We start from the raw sequence: 14,220 nt of genomic DNA on the forward strand, positions 1-14,220 counted from the left end.
GCCTTACCTTTCCCTCTTGTCATCTTCCTGTATTTCCAGAATGAAATTCCACAATTAGTGAGTGAAATGTATCAGAATTTTTTTGTGGAAAGCAAGGAAATTCCTGTGGAAAAGTCACTTTACAAAGAAATCCAGCAGTGCCTCGTGGGAAACAAGGGTATCGAGGTGTTCAGCAAAATCCAAGGAGATGTGTACGATGTACTGAGGGATAGGTATTACCCCTCCTTCCTTGTCAGCGACCTGTATGAGAAGCTCATACATGAGGAGGAGGAAGAGACACCTGACTCTCAGCTTGCCTCGGGGAAGGATGAACTGGTGAGTTACAGTTTCCCTTCACAGCCATTCTTCTGCCTCAGTTACTGTGCTTGTGTAATGACCAGATACCTGACAAAAGTTAAGGAAAGAAAGGTTTGAAATGATTAAAATGTAGGGAAAATGTCTCTGTATGGTAGAATTTGTTTAGTTGCTATGAGCAGAATGAAGAGAGTCACCCCCAGCACGTACAGGAGCAGCAGCAGCAACAGAGGACCCCTGCAAGTCACCCACCGGACCACACACAGTGCAGCTAGAACTATAACTGACAGTAGCATCCTCTCTTGTGTGGCTTTGCTTCTCATGAAAGACCAAATGCTTAAGTGAGGACATGTGATAGTTACATGTCATAAGTTACATGCAATAGTTACATGCAATAAGGAAGATCATCCTGAAAGAAAACCAGCTTGTTTTTCTGGCATTAACCATACTTTCATTTTTTTTTCCTTGACCAATTTAATTTGCTGTTTGCTGCAATTAATTGAAAATCATAAAAACCAGTGTCGGGGAAAGTTAAGGAGAAAAGATCAGAAGAGAAGTTCCAAGTTGGTCCTTGCCGTATCCACGCATGGATAAGTAATCTGTATACTGATAGCCAAGGCTTTCCCCAATTACGTTGCAAATGCTAATTACCTGTAAAATGTCTGCTAGTTTGCATAATTCATTTTCAGAAGCAGCACTGAGCAAAGTGACACTGAAATCCTTCTAGTAAGTCAGATTTGAATATTTTCTAATTAATTTTTTTATCATGTTTCTACTTCCATCCCCCATCTCCTTCCAGATTCTTCCAACCTCTCCATATACCACTGTAAAGGTCTTGTTGTCTCTCTACACTGCTGCTCCCCAAGACACAACAGAAAGGCTACACACACACACACACACACACACACACACACACACACACACACACACACACAGAGATCTCTAAACAAACAGGCAAAAGACCAATAACAGAAAAATATGCATAAAACAAAGCAAAATGAAGTTAAAAGTCCACAAAAATACCATGAGTTTTTAAATTTAGACATTTAAAATAAATTTAAAAATATTTATTTTAAAGTACTCTATAGTACTGTTGGAAGGCTGGGGAGGGTGATCTCTGTTTTGATGGGGAGAGAAAGGGGTAACACTTTTGATGCTTCCCTCAGCCCATAGTTCCCTTGGTCAGCCATTTGCGAATCGATCCATGGGGTTCCCCTCCCCTGTTTGGCTGTTAGATGTTTTTCTTTTCTTGCATCTCATCGCCTGTTATGTTGGTTCCGAATCATTTGACTCTTGTTTTTGCTGGGGAAGGATAACAGCCTTCCGAAGGTGCTTCTGCAGTGTTCTTCCCTTCCCAGGAATCTGGGATCTGGGGACTGTTATATAGTAGGTGACTAGTGACTTTCTGTCCCTCTAAGATACATTGGTCTCCTGTCTCTCTTCCAGGGTTCAGGAGGTGAGGCTGGTGAGGAGGTTGTAGAAGGCACCAGTGGGGTCAGTGATCCAGCCAGCTTTGCTGTAATCAAACTTCGAGAGCTAAGTGAGAAACTTGAATATAAAAGGCAAGCTCTAAGTTCTATTCAAAATGCACCAAAACCTGATAAGAAGGTAACTGTCTTGCTTTCAAGGTTGTCTCTGAAAGTGTCTTTGATAAATAGTAGTTTTCAGTTTGTGCCGAGAAGTGTCAGCTTCCTTAAGAATTGTAAGCAGGAGCAAGTTCCATTGTTAGTTTGTTGCTTCTACAACTTAGAGAACATCACAAAATAATGAAAACAAATGTTTTGCCAAAAGCCAGCAGGATTGACAGTTTGAAACCATTAGCAATTCTGCGACTCCTGTTTTGTTGGTTCCAAATAATTAGATTCTTCTCTTTGTTAGGGAAGGAAAAGGAACTTAACTGTTTTTCTGCAGTGTTTAGGGACTGGAGAGCTGGCTTGGCAGTGAGTAGCATTTGCTGGAATTCCTTGGACCCATAGGGTGCCTCCCAACTATCTACAACTCTAGTTCCAAGGGATTGTGACACTCTCACCTGGTGCCTTTACTGTAGGCACCAGGCACGCACACACACACACACACACACACACACACACACACACACACACACATAGAGTGCACAGTTGCACATGCAGGCTGTCATACATATTATATAAAATAAATATGCATTTAAAGAATTAGCTTCAAAAGATAATATAAACAAGGCTGGCAAGATGACCCGCGGGTAAGAATACTTGCTGCTGTTGCAGAGGATCCGGGTTTGGTTCCCAGAACCCTTGTGGCAGCCATTGCCCCAGGTACAGAAGATTCGATGCCTCTCTGACCCCTGTGGGCACTGCACACATGTTTGCAGGCAAAGCACCCATATACATCAAAATAAATAGATCTGTTTTTAAACAAATGTAGGCAGTGGGGCTAGAGAGGCCTTATGGATAAAGTACTTGCCAACAAGTGTGAGAGCCAAGCTTGTGTTCCCAGCACCCATGTAAAAGCCTGGCATGACATGAGCTGTCTGCAGGAGGCAGGAGCTGTGCTGATGTGACCCTTGGGCAGATCCTGGGTGCCTGCTGGCCAGGAACTCTGCTCAGAAGAGAGACCTACTCCCAAAATGAGGTGGAGAGTGACCGAGGAAGACGCAGGTGTTGACCTGTGACCTCCATGTGTGTAGTTACACATGCACACATTTGTACCACACACACACTTTTTTCTTTAAAGAGCATCTCACGAATTGGTATTGTCTTATGCTTTGTTTTTATGTGTTTTTGGAGTTCAACAATATTTTTAATGCATAAGTGTGGTTTGTTCTACACAGCTCTCCTCTTTGCTGAATGTTCGAGGAAAGCAAGTTTGAGTAAAACAATTTGAATGAATCACATTGGGATTTCTTCTTTGGTGGACTTTAATAATTTGTTCATGAATATTGAAATTATTTTATAGTAGGAGAGTGTTTCTGAAACAATATTGTAAAACAAAACAAGATAATATAAGAGGGGAAAAAGCTTGGAAGTTGCTTTGATTGCCCTTGATGGCACCAAAGAAAGGAAGCAAATCGTAGGTTTCCAGAGTCATCATAAGAAATAGATTTATTTTCTTCCTCAACATGGAGCCATCTCCAGTGAGTGTGTGTGAGCATGAGAGCCCTGCAGTCTTCCCTGGCATCTCTGTCATGATGAGTAGCACGAGCTGGCACAGTGGTCTGCATCTGGACTCATGTCTCTTCTAGATTTGCCACATGTTAAATTAAAATGTCTCCAGGAAGCCGTATGAACGAGGACGTGGAGAGTATTCAGTGAGTTACTGTTTGGCCCTCAGGTAGCTGAGAGACATCTTCAGCCTTTCTTGAGAGAATGTCTAATAACCATGAGCTAAACATTCTGAGCTGTAATTACATGAAGGGATTCTCTAGTGGTTGGAGGCTTCAGTGATGTGGTGGCTTAATTTGTACACCGGTCTCTGACCCTGGGGAGGGCGGTCCACATTTCCTGATATTCACATTGTCCCTGGGCTGTGCAGGGAGCCCTCTTCTCCTCACAGTCATGTTTGGGGATGGGGGCTCCATGAGGAGCCTCATCAGCTTTAAGCCATTCATGTTAGGAAACATAAAATATGTAAGGCATGTCTAACACTGGGCATTATTTATTTACTTATATTAACGTCGAAAAGACTTTGGTAATCCAGTAACTCAGAGACACCCAGAAAACTCTTACCAGGATGTTTTGTTTTGTTTTTCTGAGTTAAATATGAATCAACCTTTCTGTGCATGTAACTGCAGTCTTCGCCTCACTTGGGGCTTGACTTTAACACTGTGCCTTTCAGATCTCTTTACCAACAATATCATTAACTATTGCATATCAAGTTAGCCCTGGTTTTACTGTATTTCTCTAGAGAAATTCTGATCTGAAGCAAACTGTAGGTTGTCATTGGGAGTAAACCATTAACTGGGAAGAGTTCTATAGGAAAATCATGGTGTTCTGCTGATCACTGTGAAAAGCCAGCAAAACATCAAGCTGGCAAGATGGCTCAGTCAGTAAAGTGTTTGCTGCACAAGCATGAAGACCTAAGGTCAAATCCCCATCCCTGGGTAGAAAGCTAAGCATGATGGTGTACACCTGTAACATACAGTACTAGGATTGCAGATAGACACATCCACAGAGCTCTCAGGCCAGCAGGCTGCCCAGAATGGAACGATGACCTCCAGGTTCACTGAAAGCCCTTGCACTGTTGCAAAAATATAAAAAAATAAAAAAAGCGAAGGTTGTCTTTTACACACACACACCCCCCCCCCTTAGGTCAGGCACCACAGTACCCCCAAGATATCTGCTGGATATCTTAATTCTCAGTCAGCAAAGCGTCTCATCCACTCTGCTTCATCCCATATCACACTGCCAAAGGCCTCTCTCTAAGCCTGGCAGCAATCTCTCTACCTATCTAGTTCCCAAGGCAGGTTTCCATGCCAGAAACACACATCTCAAATCTGCATATGAAAGAACACACAACACAGTAACCTTTAGACCAATTGATAAGATATAATTGCCCACCTAAACATACGAAGCCCAATACACATCCATCCCTTAAGAACATTCGTAACACCCTGTAAAGGTACAGCGTGGAATCCTAACGTCACCCGCCATATTGTCCTGCCACGGCTTCTCTCCCTCTCCCTCCTGTCTCTTCCTCCTTTCCGTTTCTCCCGCCCATCCTTCCTTCTCATCCAATGATAGGGCTCCTATCCTGTACCTGTTCCTCACCTGTATTTTACGAATTCAATGGGGAGAAGTTAATGGTGAAGTCACCTGAGTCCTGAGTAACTGACTAGGCCACTGTCCTTGGGGCAGTGGAATTAGTATCAAAATACAGATAACTCCAGGGCAAACCACAACATTGCCCTTAGTTGAAAAGACACCTGACTTCAGCTTCTGGCCTTCATGTATATACAGTGTCTCTGTAGCAGTCTGCCCGAAATCCACAAAAATCGCTCATGTTACAGCTCTATGAAAATAAAACCATGGCCTATTGATGGTGACATCAAGGACAGAGGCAAAGAGATGGTGCTCCCCTGGACACAGTGCTCCCCATGGACACGGTACTCCCTCGGACACCACTCTCCCTTGGATATGGTGCTCCATAGCCTTCTGCCACAGGAAAGGAAGCTGCTCTCTGTAAACAGCAAGCTTACATAAGCCTGTGGCATGTCTTATGAAAGAGACGTGACATGCAAGGAAAGCAGACATAGCCTTTAAGATATAACCTGTGTGCTTTTCCTCCGTTCCTCCTTTTACCTTTGGCTGCCGTAGATACTTCTGCTGTGAACACTGCATACAGATACTGCCTCAGTCATGTCCGGTTCCTTCAGATACATACAACTGCAGGGCTCCTGCTGATGGTTTCTCCTTTTTTTGCAGACCCGACCACACTGTTCTTCAGGGCTTGTACCACTTTACAGCACAGAAGGGTTCCTGTCTTTACCCTTCATTTTTTCCTCTCTCCCCTTCTAGTGTTTGATGGTCCTCATCCCAGGAAGGGGACCATGTACTTTTGACTTGCCTTTCCTGATGGATTAGTGCCACCTGCCATGTTTTTATGGCTTAGTAGCTGCAGTTTATATATTCTGTTTGAAAACATGTGTATGCAAGTGTGTTCCCCACTCTTAAAGTAGGTTGTCCAGTGTCGAATTTCAAAAGTTCTCTTTATGTTCTGACCATTAAAGCACATAACATATGTTGTAACATCGAGTATGTTATATGTAGTATTCCCTCCCATTCTGTTCTTGGCCTCTTCACTGTTTTGATAGAATTTAAAACATAAAATAAAAAGAAGTACCTTTTTCTGTTCTTTTGTTGCCTGTGCCTTTGGTGTCCACAAAAAATTGCAGCTAAATCTAGCATTGTGCTACACTCCTATAATTTCTCTGGTTTTATTTTGTAAATTTTGTGCTTTTGTCTCTGGGCCGTTCTCAGTCTTGGGGTCCACCACCCTTCTCTTGCATGGGATGTCCAGTGTTTTGTTGCCATTTGTTGGAAGGCTTTTATCCTCTCACATGACTGTGGTTGAGTTTTTATTTAGGGCTATCGACTCCACTGATTGGTCTTTATGCCTCACCTTATGCCACTCCCACCAGCTTTAAGTACTGTAGTTTTGGAAGTTTGGAACTCAGGAAGTGTGAGTCTTCCAACTTTGTTCTTATTTTTCAAAATTCTTTGGGTAGGGGACTTTCTTGAGATCCCATATGAACTTAGGGATGGAAATTTTTGCATTGAAATTATGATAGTGATTACATTACATGCATGTAGTACACTGGGTGATGTTGCTGTCATTGTAACAATATCAAGTCCTCCAGGTCATGAACTTAGGATCTCTTTGCAAATATATGTCATGTTTAATCATTCTTTTATTGATGTTTTGTAGCTTTACTAATAGAACTCTTTCATTTCCTTGGCTAACTCCTGAGAATTCTACTCTTCTCGGTGCTATTTTAAGCGAAGCTGTTCCTATTTTGGACCAGTCCTCATTAGAATTCCACAGAAGCACGGCTGTTTTGTGTGTTGGTTTTGCATGCTGCTACTGTGCTGACTTGCATAATCTCTGAACTGCTTTCATAACTCCCATTGTTTTTCTTACGGTAGATTATTTCCAAGCTGAAGGACGAAATACTTGTGATAGAGAAAGAGTGCACAGATCTTCAGCTGCACATGGCGAGAACAGATTGGTGGTGTGAGCACCTGGGCCTGTGGAAAGCCTCCATCACCAGCGCAGAGGTACCCTTGCCGTCCCCCTGCAGAATTAGGACGCACATCTGAAGCGCACCCGTTCTTCTAGTTACCCTCGTCCATTCCCTTCATCCCTCTATGTGCACTCTGGTCTGCTCTCGCGTGAATGGGGATCGTCCACCTCTTCATGGTGTAGATCTGATCTCAGTCAGTATTTCCATATTTCCATAAAGTATTTATGTGAAGTTAGAGATTATAAGAAGTGAGAACTGAAATCGTCTTTTATTGTTCCATTTTGTTCACATAGATCTCAGCTACAAGGTCTTTAATAATAAATATTTTTTTCTCTTGTTATTTGGTTCTTGGAGAGGTTTGAAGGATATGCTTTCTCCCCTCTCACACATTTATTTTTTCGGTGTGTGTTAACTGTATAAAGTAATGGATCTCATTTTGGTGTTTCCACACACGCATGTAATGTGCTTTCATTAATTTTACCCCAACTAGCTTTCTCGTTCCATGCTCTACCCCTGTCATTTGACTATAAAGTAACTTCCCTTAGGAAGAAAGAATTCATAAGCATTTACTGCATAGTTACTGCCGACATCCGTACTCCTCCCCTGAGTCAGGTGGAAACCTGGAAGAAACAAGTCATGTCCACCATGCTTTACACAAATGGCAAGGCTGCGCGTGAGCATGGCGGTGGAATGTTCTCAAAGTTCTTTCACGTGGCTTATCTATGTTCCTCTCCACCATGTTTCAGCAGCTTGATGGCTAAATGAGAGAGAGATGGAGAGAGAGAGAGAGAGAGAGAGAGAGAGAGAGAGAGAGCGAGCGCACGAGGGCTTAAAACTCAAAATGTTGTTTACTCTAGATGAGGCAAACATGAAGCATGTTCTCCAAGTACTGCTCTGTAGCTCTAACAGTGCGAGGGCCCATCAGTGCCTGAGGGTATTGGTAAGCACCCCCATTAGCCTAGACTGTGAGGGTGGAGTGAGGAAGGCTGTGCTCAACCTCAGAGCTGCATCAGCATATTAAAATCTTCCAAATGCACACAGTGAGAGGGGAAGGCAGCCTCCCAGGAAGTACTTTCCTCACAAAGCAGTGGGCTCCAGTAACCAGTCCTTATTTCAGGAGGTGGTCGTGGTACCCTGATGATCACTGTAAAGATTAGGGAAGTAGATACAGGGGTCACAAGGAAACCCCGTCTAAGTGTTGACATCATGCCAGATGACCCTGCCTTTGGACACTGCCTGGCCCTCTACCTAGGTGTGTGGAAAGGTGGCTGTTCTGACTGGGCCTCCAGTTCCATAGTAGAATAGTACAGCAATCCTGCCTCACACGGTGCATGTACTGCCTACGAAACCTAGTGTCTCTTTGCTTTTCTCTTTGAGTCTTCTCTAATTTATGATATTAATTCAGGCTTATATTAGTGTAATTGCCCCCCCCTCGCGCGTGCGTGCGTGCGTGCGTGCGTGTGTGTGTGTGTGTGTGTACATTGTGTAAAGTTGTCAGTAAAGAACCCCCATCACAGTAGCTGTTCTCTGCTCATTGTGTCACCAGGCCAGTGTGTCTGCATTCTGAGAGGAAAACGAACCCCAAGCTTTCATTTACTTCCAGGCTTATTCAAGTTATTGGCACGGTCCGGGGGTCCTTTGTTGCAAGCCTGAGGTCTCCACTCTCATCTCTTGCTGGTTTCCTTCTAATCTTTCTGACTTCGTTTTCTGTCTTGTGACAGAAAAACTGTTTCTCATGGACTCTTCTGATTTAGACCTACTCAGATAATGTCCCTTATTTTAAGATCTACAGTGCCATATGGCATGATCTAATGGCCAGAGTAGGATCCATCTTACTTAGAATCTCAGGGTTCATTGAGCACATCCCATGTATGGCATAGCAGAGAGGAAAATTGCGTGTGTTGACAGGGTTGCTAAAAATTTGCTGAGGCATCTGCTTATCATGACTTAAGTTTCTGGGTTCTTTTGTTTTGTTTTTTACTCTAGGTGACAGAAGAGAATGGTGAGCAAATGCCTTGTTATTTTGTCAGGGTAAATCTACAAGAAGTTGGAGGAGTTGAAACTAAAAACTGGACTGTACCAAGAAGGCTCAGTGAGTTTCAGAATTTACATCGGAAACTTAGTGAGGTATGAATACTCGTGAACACAGACTCGAGAACACAGGGCTGTAGAATTTCTGAGCTGAAGAGATTTAAGAGCACATGCCATTCATGGAGGAAATGGAGTGCTCTTCCTGCTTGTTCTTGATGCTGGTGCAAAAGCGTTTTCAGCCCGGCATTTGGAAATGACTCATAGATAAAGCAATCCAGTTCGCAAAGGATGGTTGCTTTTCTGACTTTCATAGTAAATTGCTATGGAACCCCAAAAATGTAAGAGCCCAAGGGTCATCTAGGGCCGTAGATGTAAGCTTCCTGGTGTAACCGTCTAATGGCTGTGTGTCAAAGCGATAAGAGGGGAATGGACTCTGGGGTTAGCAGAGTGGAGTGGCTGAGAATACCTAGCCAGAGTGCTCAACCAGGATCCTAGACCACCATTTCCTGCTTGGGAGGATTAAGGAAATAAATGCTGCATAGCAAGAAGAAGACTGTGGTACACAGAAAACACTTTAGTGATTCTGAGAATTATATTGTTTTTATTTACAAATATTATATATAGATGTAGATGATATAAATGTTCATCATGGTCAAAAAGTTTTGGAGGCCACCAATCTAGGTCAGTTTATGTATTCGATAGTTGGGGGAAACTAATTCCAGTGTTTAATTGACTTTCAGGGCGTGTGCATAGTAGCCAAGTCATGATTAGAGCCTAGTTTATTCTTTGCACTTTTCCTCTGGCAATTCCACCTTCCACGGAAGACAGCTTCCTTCTACCACAATTTCAGCCTGAGTTTCAGGCAATTTTTCTCTTTCTCAGAGTGAACTAACACTGGAAAAGCCATGGTTACTCTCAGGTTTCTCTTTTGCAAATGAAAGGTGTCTGCTTCCTTTAACTTTGTCTCAGGGTAATTTCTAACACTCTTAATCAGGCCTTCCGTCTGCTAACTTTTCAAGTACTCTTAAAAGAGTGGCAGCCAAAGCTTGAGTGTCATGCATGCTACCGTGTGTTTCAGTTTGGCTGTGGTCACTCCTTGAGTATGGAAAACAAACCTTTGTCTCAGTAGGAATAACTGAAGCAAAGTATCAGCTAAGCTTGTTAATAAAGACAAAAGAGGTGGGGTTGGGGATTTAGCTCAGTGGTAGAGTGCTTGCCTAGCAACCGCAAGGCCCTGGGTTCGGTCCCCAGCTCTGGAAAAAAGAAAAAAGAAAGAAAACAAAACAAAACAAAACAAAAAAAAAACAAAAGAAGAAAAGGAGTTTAACATAAAATGTACTTGCAAAACAAATGTTCCCGAAACATAGAAAGGTAATCCTACAAAAGCATTGTGTGAATGGAATCATATAAAATCCATGTTTGGCCACTGACTTGTCCCCCATCGTGACTGATAGCGGGAAGCATCTTACCTGTCCCTTGCTGCTGCAAGTCCCTGTCCAGTGACATCTGTTAGCAGTGGAAGCAGCTTTCCAGGTCACTGCCCACTCGCTCCTCCAGCACTCTGGAGAGCCCTGACAAGGATGAAGCAGCAGCACACACTGTACATCTGCACCGTCTGACTGTTTGTAGGGCTCCACCACAGAGGGAAGCCTGCTGTTGTTATTTCATTACTACAGAGTATTCAGTCTGTGGTCTGTCTTGGGAAGCAGTCACTAGAGCTACAACCTATGTGTTCTTTCCCCTTCCTTCCTTCCTTCCTTCCTTCCTTCCTTCCTTCCTTCCTTCCTTCCTTCCTTCCTTCCCCCCTTCCTCCCTTCCTTCCTTCCTTATCTCAAAGAAGTTAGAAACACATCTTACAGTAGAAAAGCGTGTGTTCTGAGCTTCCAGCCTTGCATAATGGGTTGTGCGCTGTGTGTGCCCGCCCAGTGCCCAGGACCGTCCTGTTCTGCCAGGCTGTTTGACCCTGATTACAGTGGGTACGTTTTAGCGGGGTGTGGTGATGCACAGCAGTAATCCCAGCATTAGGCACGCTGAGATAGGAAAGTCACAAGTTCAAGGTCATGGCAGGGTGGCACAGAGGAGTAGACCTATTTGCTTTGTTCTGACTGTAATTATAAACTTTCTTAAGATTAAAATGTAGATTCAAAAGAATAACATTTAATCTTTCCCCCTACAGTGTGTCCCTTCTTTAAAAAAAGTCCAGTTGCCTTCTCTCAGTAAGCTGCCTTTCAAATCTATAGATCACAAGTTCCTGGAAAAGTCAAAAAATCAGTTAAATAAGTTTTTACAGGTAAGCAAATGGGAGTTTTGGGTGTAAGGGTGAGATATATTTGAAGTTAAACTGTCACTATCCTAGAGCTTGCTAGTTTGCTCTGAGTTTTCCCATGGCACTCTCAGTTTATATTGTCAACCCCACACACCTCCCCTTCACCACACCTGCCCTAAAGATGACCCTCCCCCCATCATACTCATCAGCAGCTGATGGCTTTTTCTGGTTTCCTTACTTACAAGCCTTCCCTCTTATGACACTGGATTAAAAACACATATAGATATTACCGATCTATATTATAGCCACATTAGCTCACACGCAAGCTTGATTTCTGACAGTGTGTGCTGGAGCACACATTTAATCCCAGCACATGGGAGATGGAGGCAGGTGAGTTTCTATGAGTTCAAGTCCAGTCTGGTCTATATTATGAGTTCCAGGCAGCCAGGGCTGCATAGTGAGACCCTGTCTCAAACAAAACAAAACAACAACAACCAAACCCTTGGTTTATGCTCGTTCTTTCTCCTAGGCCAGACAACTATGTACAGACTGCAGGACTTCAGAGCTTAAGGACCAGTCCTAGCAGCTACATAGCTGTGTAAACTGCTGCTCTCTGGACTGGGCTGCCGCTCTAGCAAGGACACTGTATCTGATTACCTGCTAGACAAAGCCTCCATATCTGAACTTAGTCATTAAAGGTTCTTTTGTGGTATCTATGCATAATGTGCAGGTTTTAAGTTGGTGAATTATAGACGAGTGAATTAAAGTTTCCTTACAAAATCAGTAGCTTGAGATCTTTGAGTTGTGTGCAAGATAAGAATTTTCATGGCATCAAGCAATACTAAGCCCTGTCTGCATACTGTCTCCCACAGGCATTTATTTATAATTAAGACCACTGACTAGCATAGTTTATTTCTGATAGAAAAGGCAGCCCTTTGCTTGCTTGCTTGCTTTGTTTAGAAGTGTGGTGAAAGTGAGGCCATGACAGGGTCAGTGCTGTCTGGTTTGCTTCGTAGCTCTCAGTAGCCCAGGTAGTTTTCTGTGCAGGAGTAATTAATCCTCCTCCTTCCTCCACAGAACCTGCTTTCAGATGAAAGACTGTTTCAGAGTGAAGCACTTTATGCCTTTTTGAGCCCTTCTCCTGACTACCTCAAGGTCATTGATGTGCAGGGGAAAAAAACCTCCTTCTCATTATCTTCATTCTTGGAAAAACTTCCTCGTGATTTCTTCTCCCATCAGGAGGTGAGTAGTCCCGAGGGAGGCCACGTCAGTCTAGTCAAGCAGGTAACTTTCTGAAGCTTGTTTGAGAGAAGAGGTGCTTATTGAAAGGCAAATGCATCTGTTTTCAGTGATCACTCTCACATTTTGGATGTAAAAGGATAAATGACAAGGTAAGTACATGGACTGTGAACAGGAAGTGCTACCTCAGCAGGGTCCTCAGGATGGGGAGCACAATAAAGGCCATCAGGAAGAGGTTGGGCTGGGACTTGGGACTGAGGGGTCTGGGAGGAGGACATGTCTGTGGGCAGGTGTCTGTCGTGTGCTTCTGGAAGACAAGACAAAGGTTATGGCCTGGTAGGGCTGAGGAACATGTAGAAGCAGGAAGAACCTGGCAGCAATGTATATGATAAACAGTCACTGGAGAGACAGCAAACATATTCAGTCTCATATTCTGAACCTCAGACTTAAAGTATGTACAAACCTCTAAAGCCCTTGTTTGGCTGTCTAGCAAATTAGCAAAATCTGCTTCTTTATCAGGAGCGGTTTGTTGAGTTTGCACAGAAAGAGTGACCATGGACAAGAGTGTGGTACTTAATTGTATTCTGAATTGGGAAGAGAGATGCCCACATCTCTATTCAGTCTCAGTGTGAACCCTGTCTTTGAGGCTCTTCTAACACCTCCTTCCTCCATGCCTGCTTTGGCCTGGCTAGCTTTTCTCCGTCACACTGTCGTAGGCATGAACTTCTGATGTATAAATGATCTATAAATGACTTGGTCACTGTAAAACTGTTCTCTAAAGTAAGTGTAGTAGTTGCTTTTTGAAGTATTTAATGTTCCTGGACCAGTGAGAAGTTTTACAGGACTCCTTGTGCTTCCAAGAAACTCTCTTGGATGGCTCACCAGATAACAGCCAACATCCCATAATTAGTTTTGTGGCTAGGTTAACTACCTTGGTTTTCTTTTTAAAATTTTATTGAAGAATTTTCATTTGGTATATTTCGATCATATTCTTCTCCCTCCCCAACTCCTTCCAGACCCTCCCCACTGTCTTACTCACCCAGCGTCACCCTTCCCAAAATAACAAACAAACCCCCAGTTCCCTGAATCTTGAAAGGGATTTGATGATGACATCCCATTAGAACTGAGTGCTCCAAACTCTCTCACTCTGCACCCTGTCCAGTCCTGGGTCTCTGTGTTAACTACTCTCTACTACAAGAAGAAGCTTCTTTGATGGGGGAGAGTAAGGCACACAAATCTGTCATTAGGAGTCATTTTATTGCCATGGGTTTGTTTATTTTGTTTTTTTGTTTTTAAGCTAAGTAATAGTAGTGGGTTTCCCCTAAGTCCATGATTTTTGGCTTCCTTAGCAGCATCAGGTATGAATTCCATCTCATGGAGTGGGCCTTAAATCCAATTTGATAGGGGGTTGGTTACTCTCGTACCAGTTGTACCACTGTTGCACTAATCTATCTTGCAGGCAGGTTACTGTTGTAGATCTCAGGCTTTGTAGATGAGTCATATTGATGATTATCTCTCTTGCCTGGTATCATGCAGAGTATCTTCTAATACAATAAACTTGAGTCAGTAGTGATGAAGCTTCAAGTTAGGTACCAGCTCTGTGTTCAGGTCTATAAGTGTGGTCTTCACAGCAGGGCCTTAATCAGGTTGTGGGGAACAGCCAACAGCCTTGGTA

The 14,220-nt window shown here is 43.3% G+C and overlaps 2 protein-coding genes across 3 annotated transcripts in view; both read left to right on the forward strand.

Annotated features, from left to right (window-relative positions):
* Erich1 (glutamate-rich 1) overlaps positions 1 to 14,220 on the forward strand; it is a gene marked incomplete at its 5' end in the record, with an annotated part of 52,793,804 nt that overhangs the window by 23,450,477 nt on the left and 29,329,107 nt on the right.
* Snx25 (sorting nexin 25) overlaps positions 1 to 14,220 on the forward strand; it is a 103,556-nt gene that overhangs the window by 80,317 nt on the left and 9,019 nt on the right. For 2 of the 3 annotated variants that reach the window (NM_001432812.1, NM_001432813.1), the window contains exons 9-14: positions 40 to 315; positions 1,741 to 1,902; positions 6,912 to 7,043; positions 8,996 to 9,136; positions 11,217 to 11,330; positions 12,384 to 12,548. In NM_001432812.1, the coding sequence (NP_001419741.1) occupies positions 40 to 315; positions 1,741 to 1,902; positions 6,912 to 7,043; positions 8,996 to 9,136; positions 11,217 to 11,330; positions 12,384 to 12,548 (990 nt within the window). The remainder of the gene's footprint in view (positions 1 to 39; positions 316 to 1,740; positions 1,903 to 6,911; positions 7,044 to 8,995; positions 9,137 to 11,216; positions 11,331 to 12,383; positions 12,549 to 14,220) is intronic. The other variant, XM_087588346.1, reaches the window with a different exon arrangement.

The sequence above is a fragment of the Rattus norvegicus genome, chromosome 16 (assembly GCF_021556685.1).
Source record: "Rattus norvegicus strain SHRSP/BbbUtx chromosome 16, alternate assembly SHRSP_T2T, whole genome shotgun sequence".
Taxonomy (NCBI): domain Eukaryota; kingdom Metazoa; phylum Chordata; class Mammalia; order Rodentia; family Muridae; genus Rattus; species Rattus norvegicus.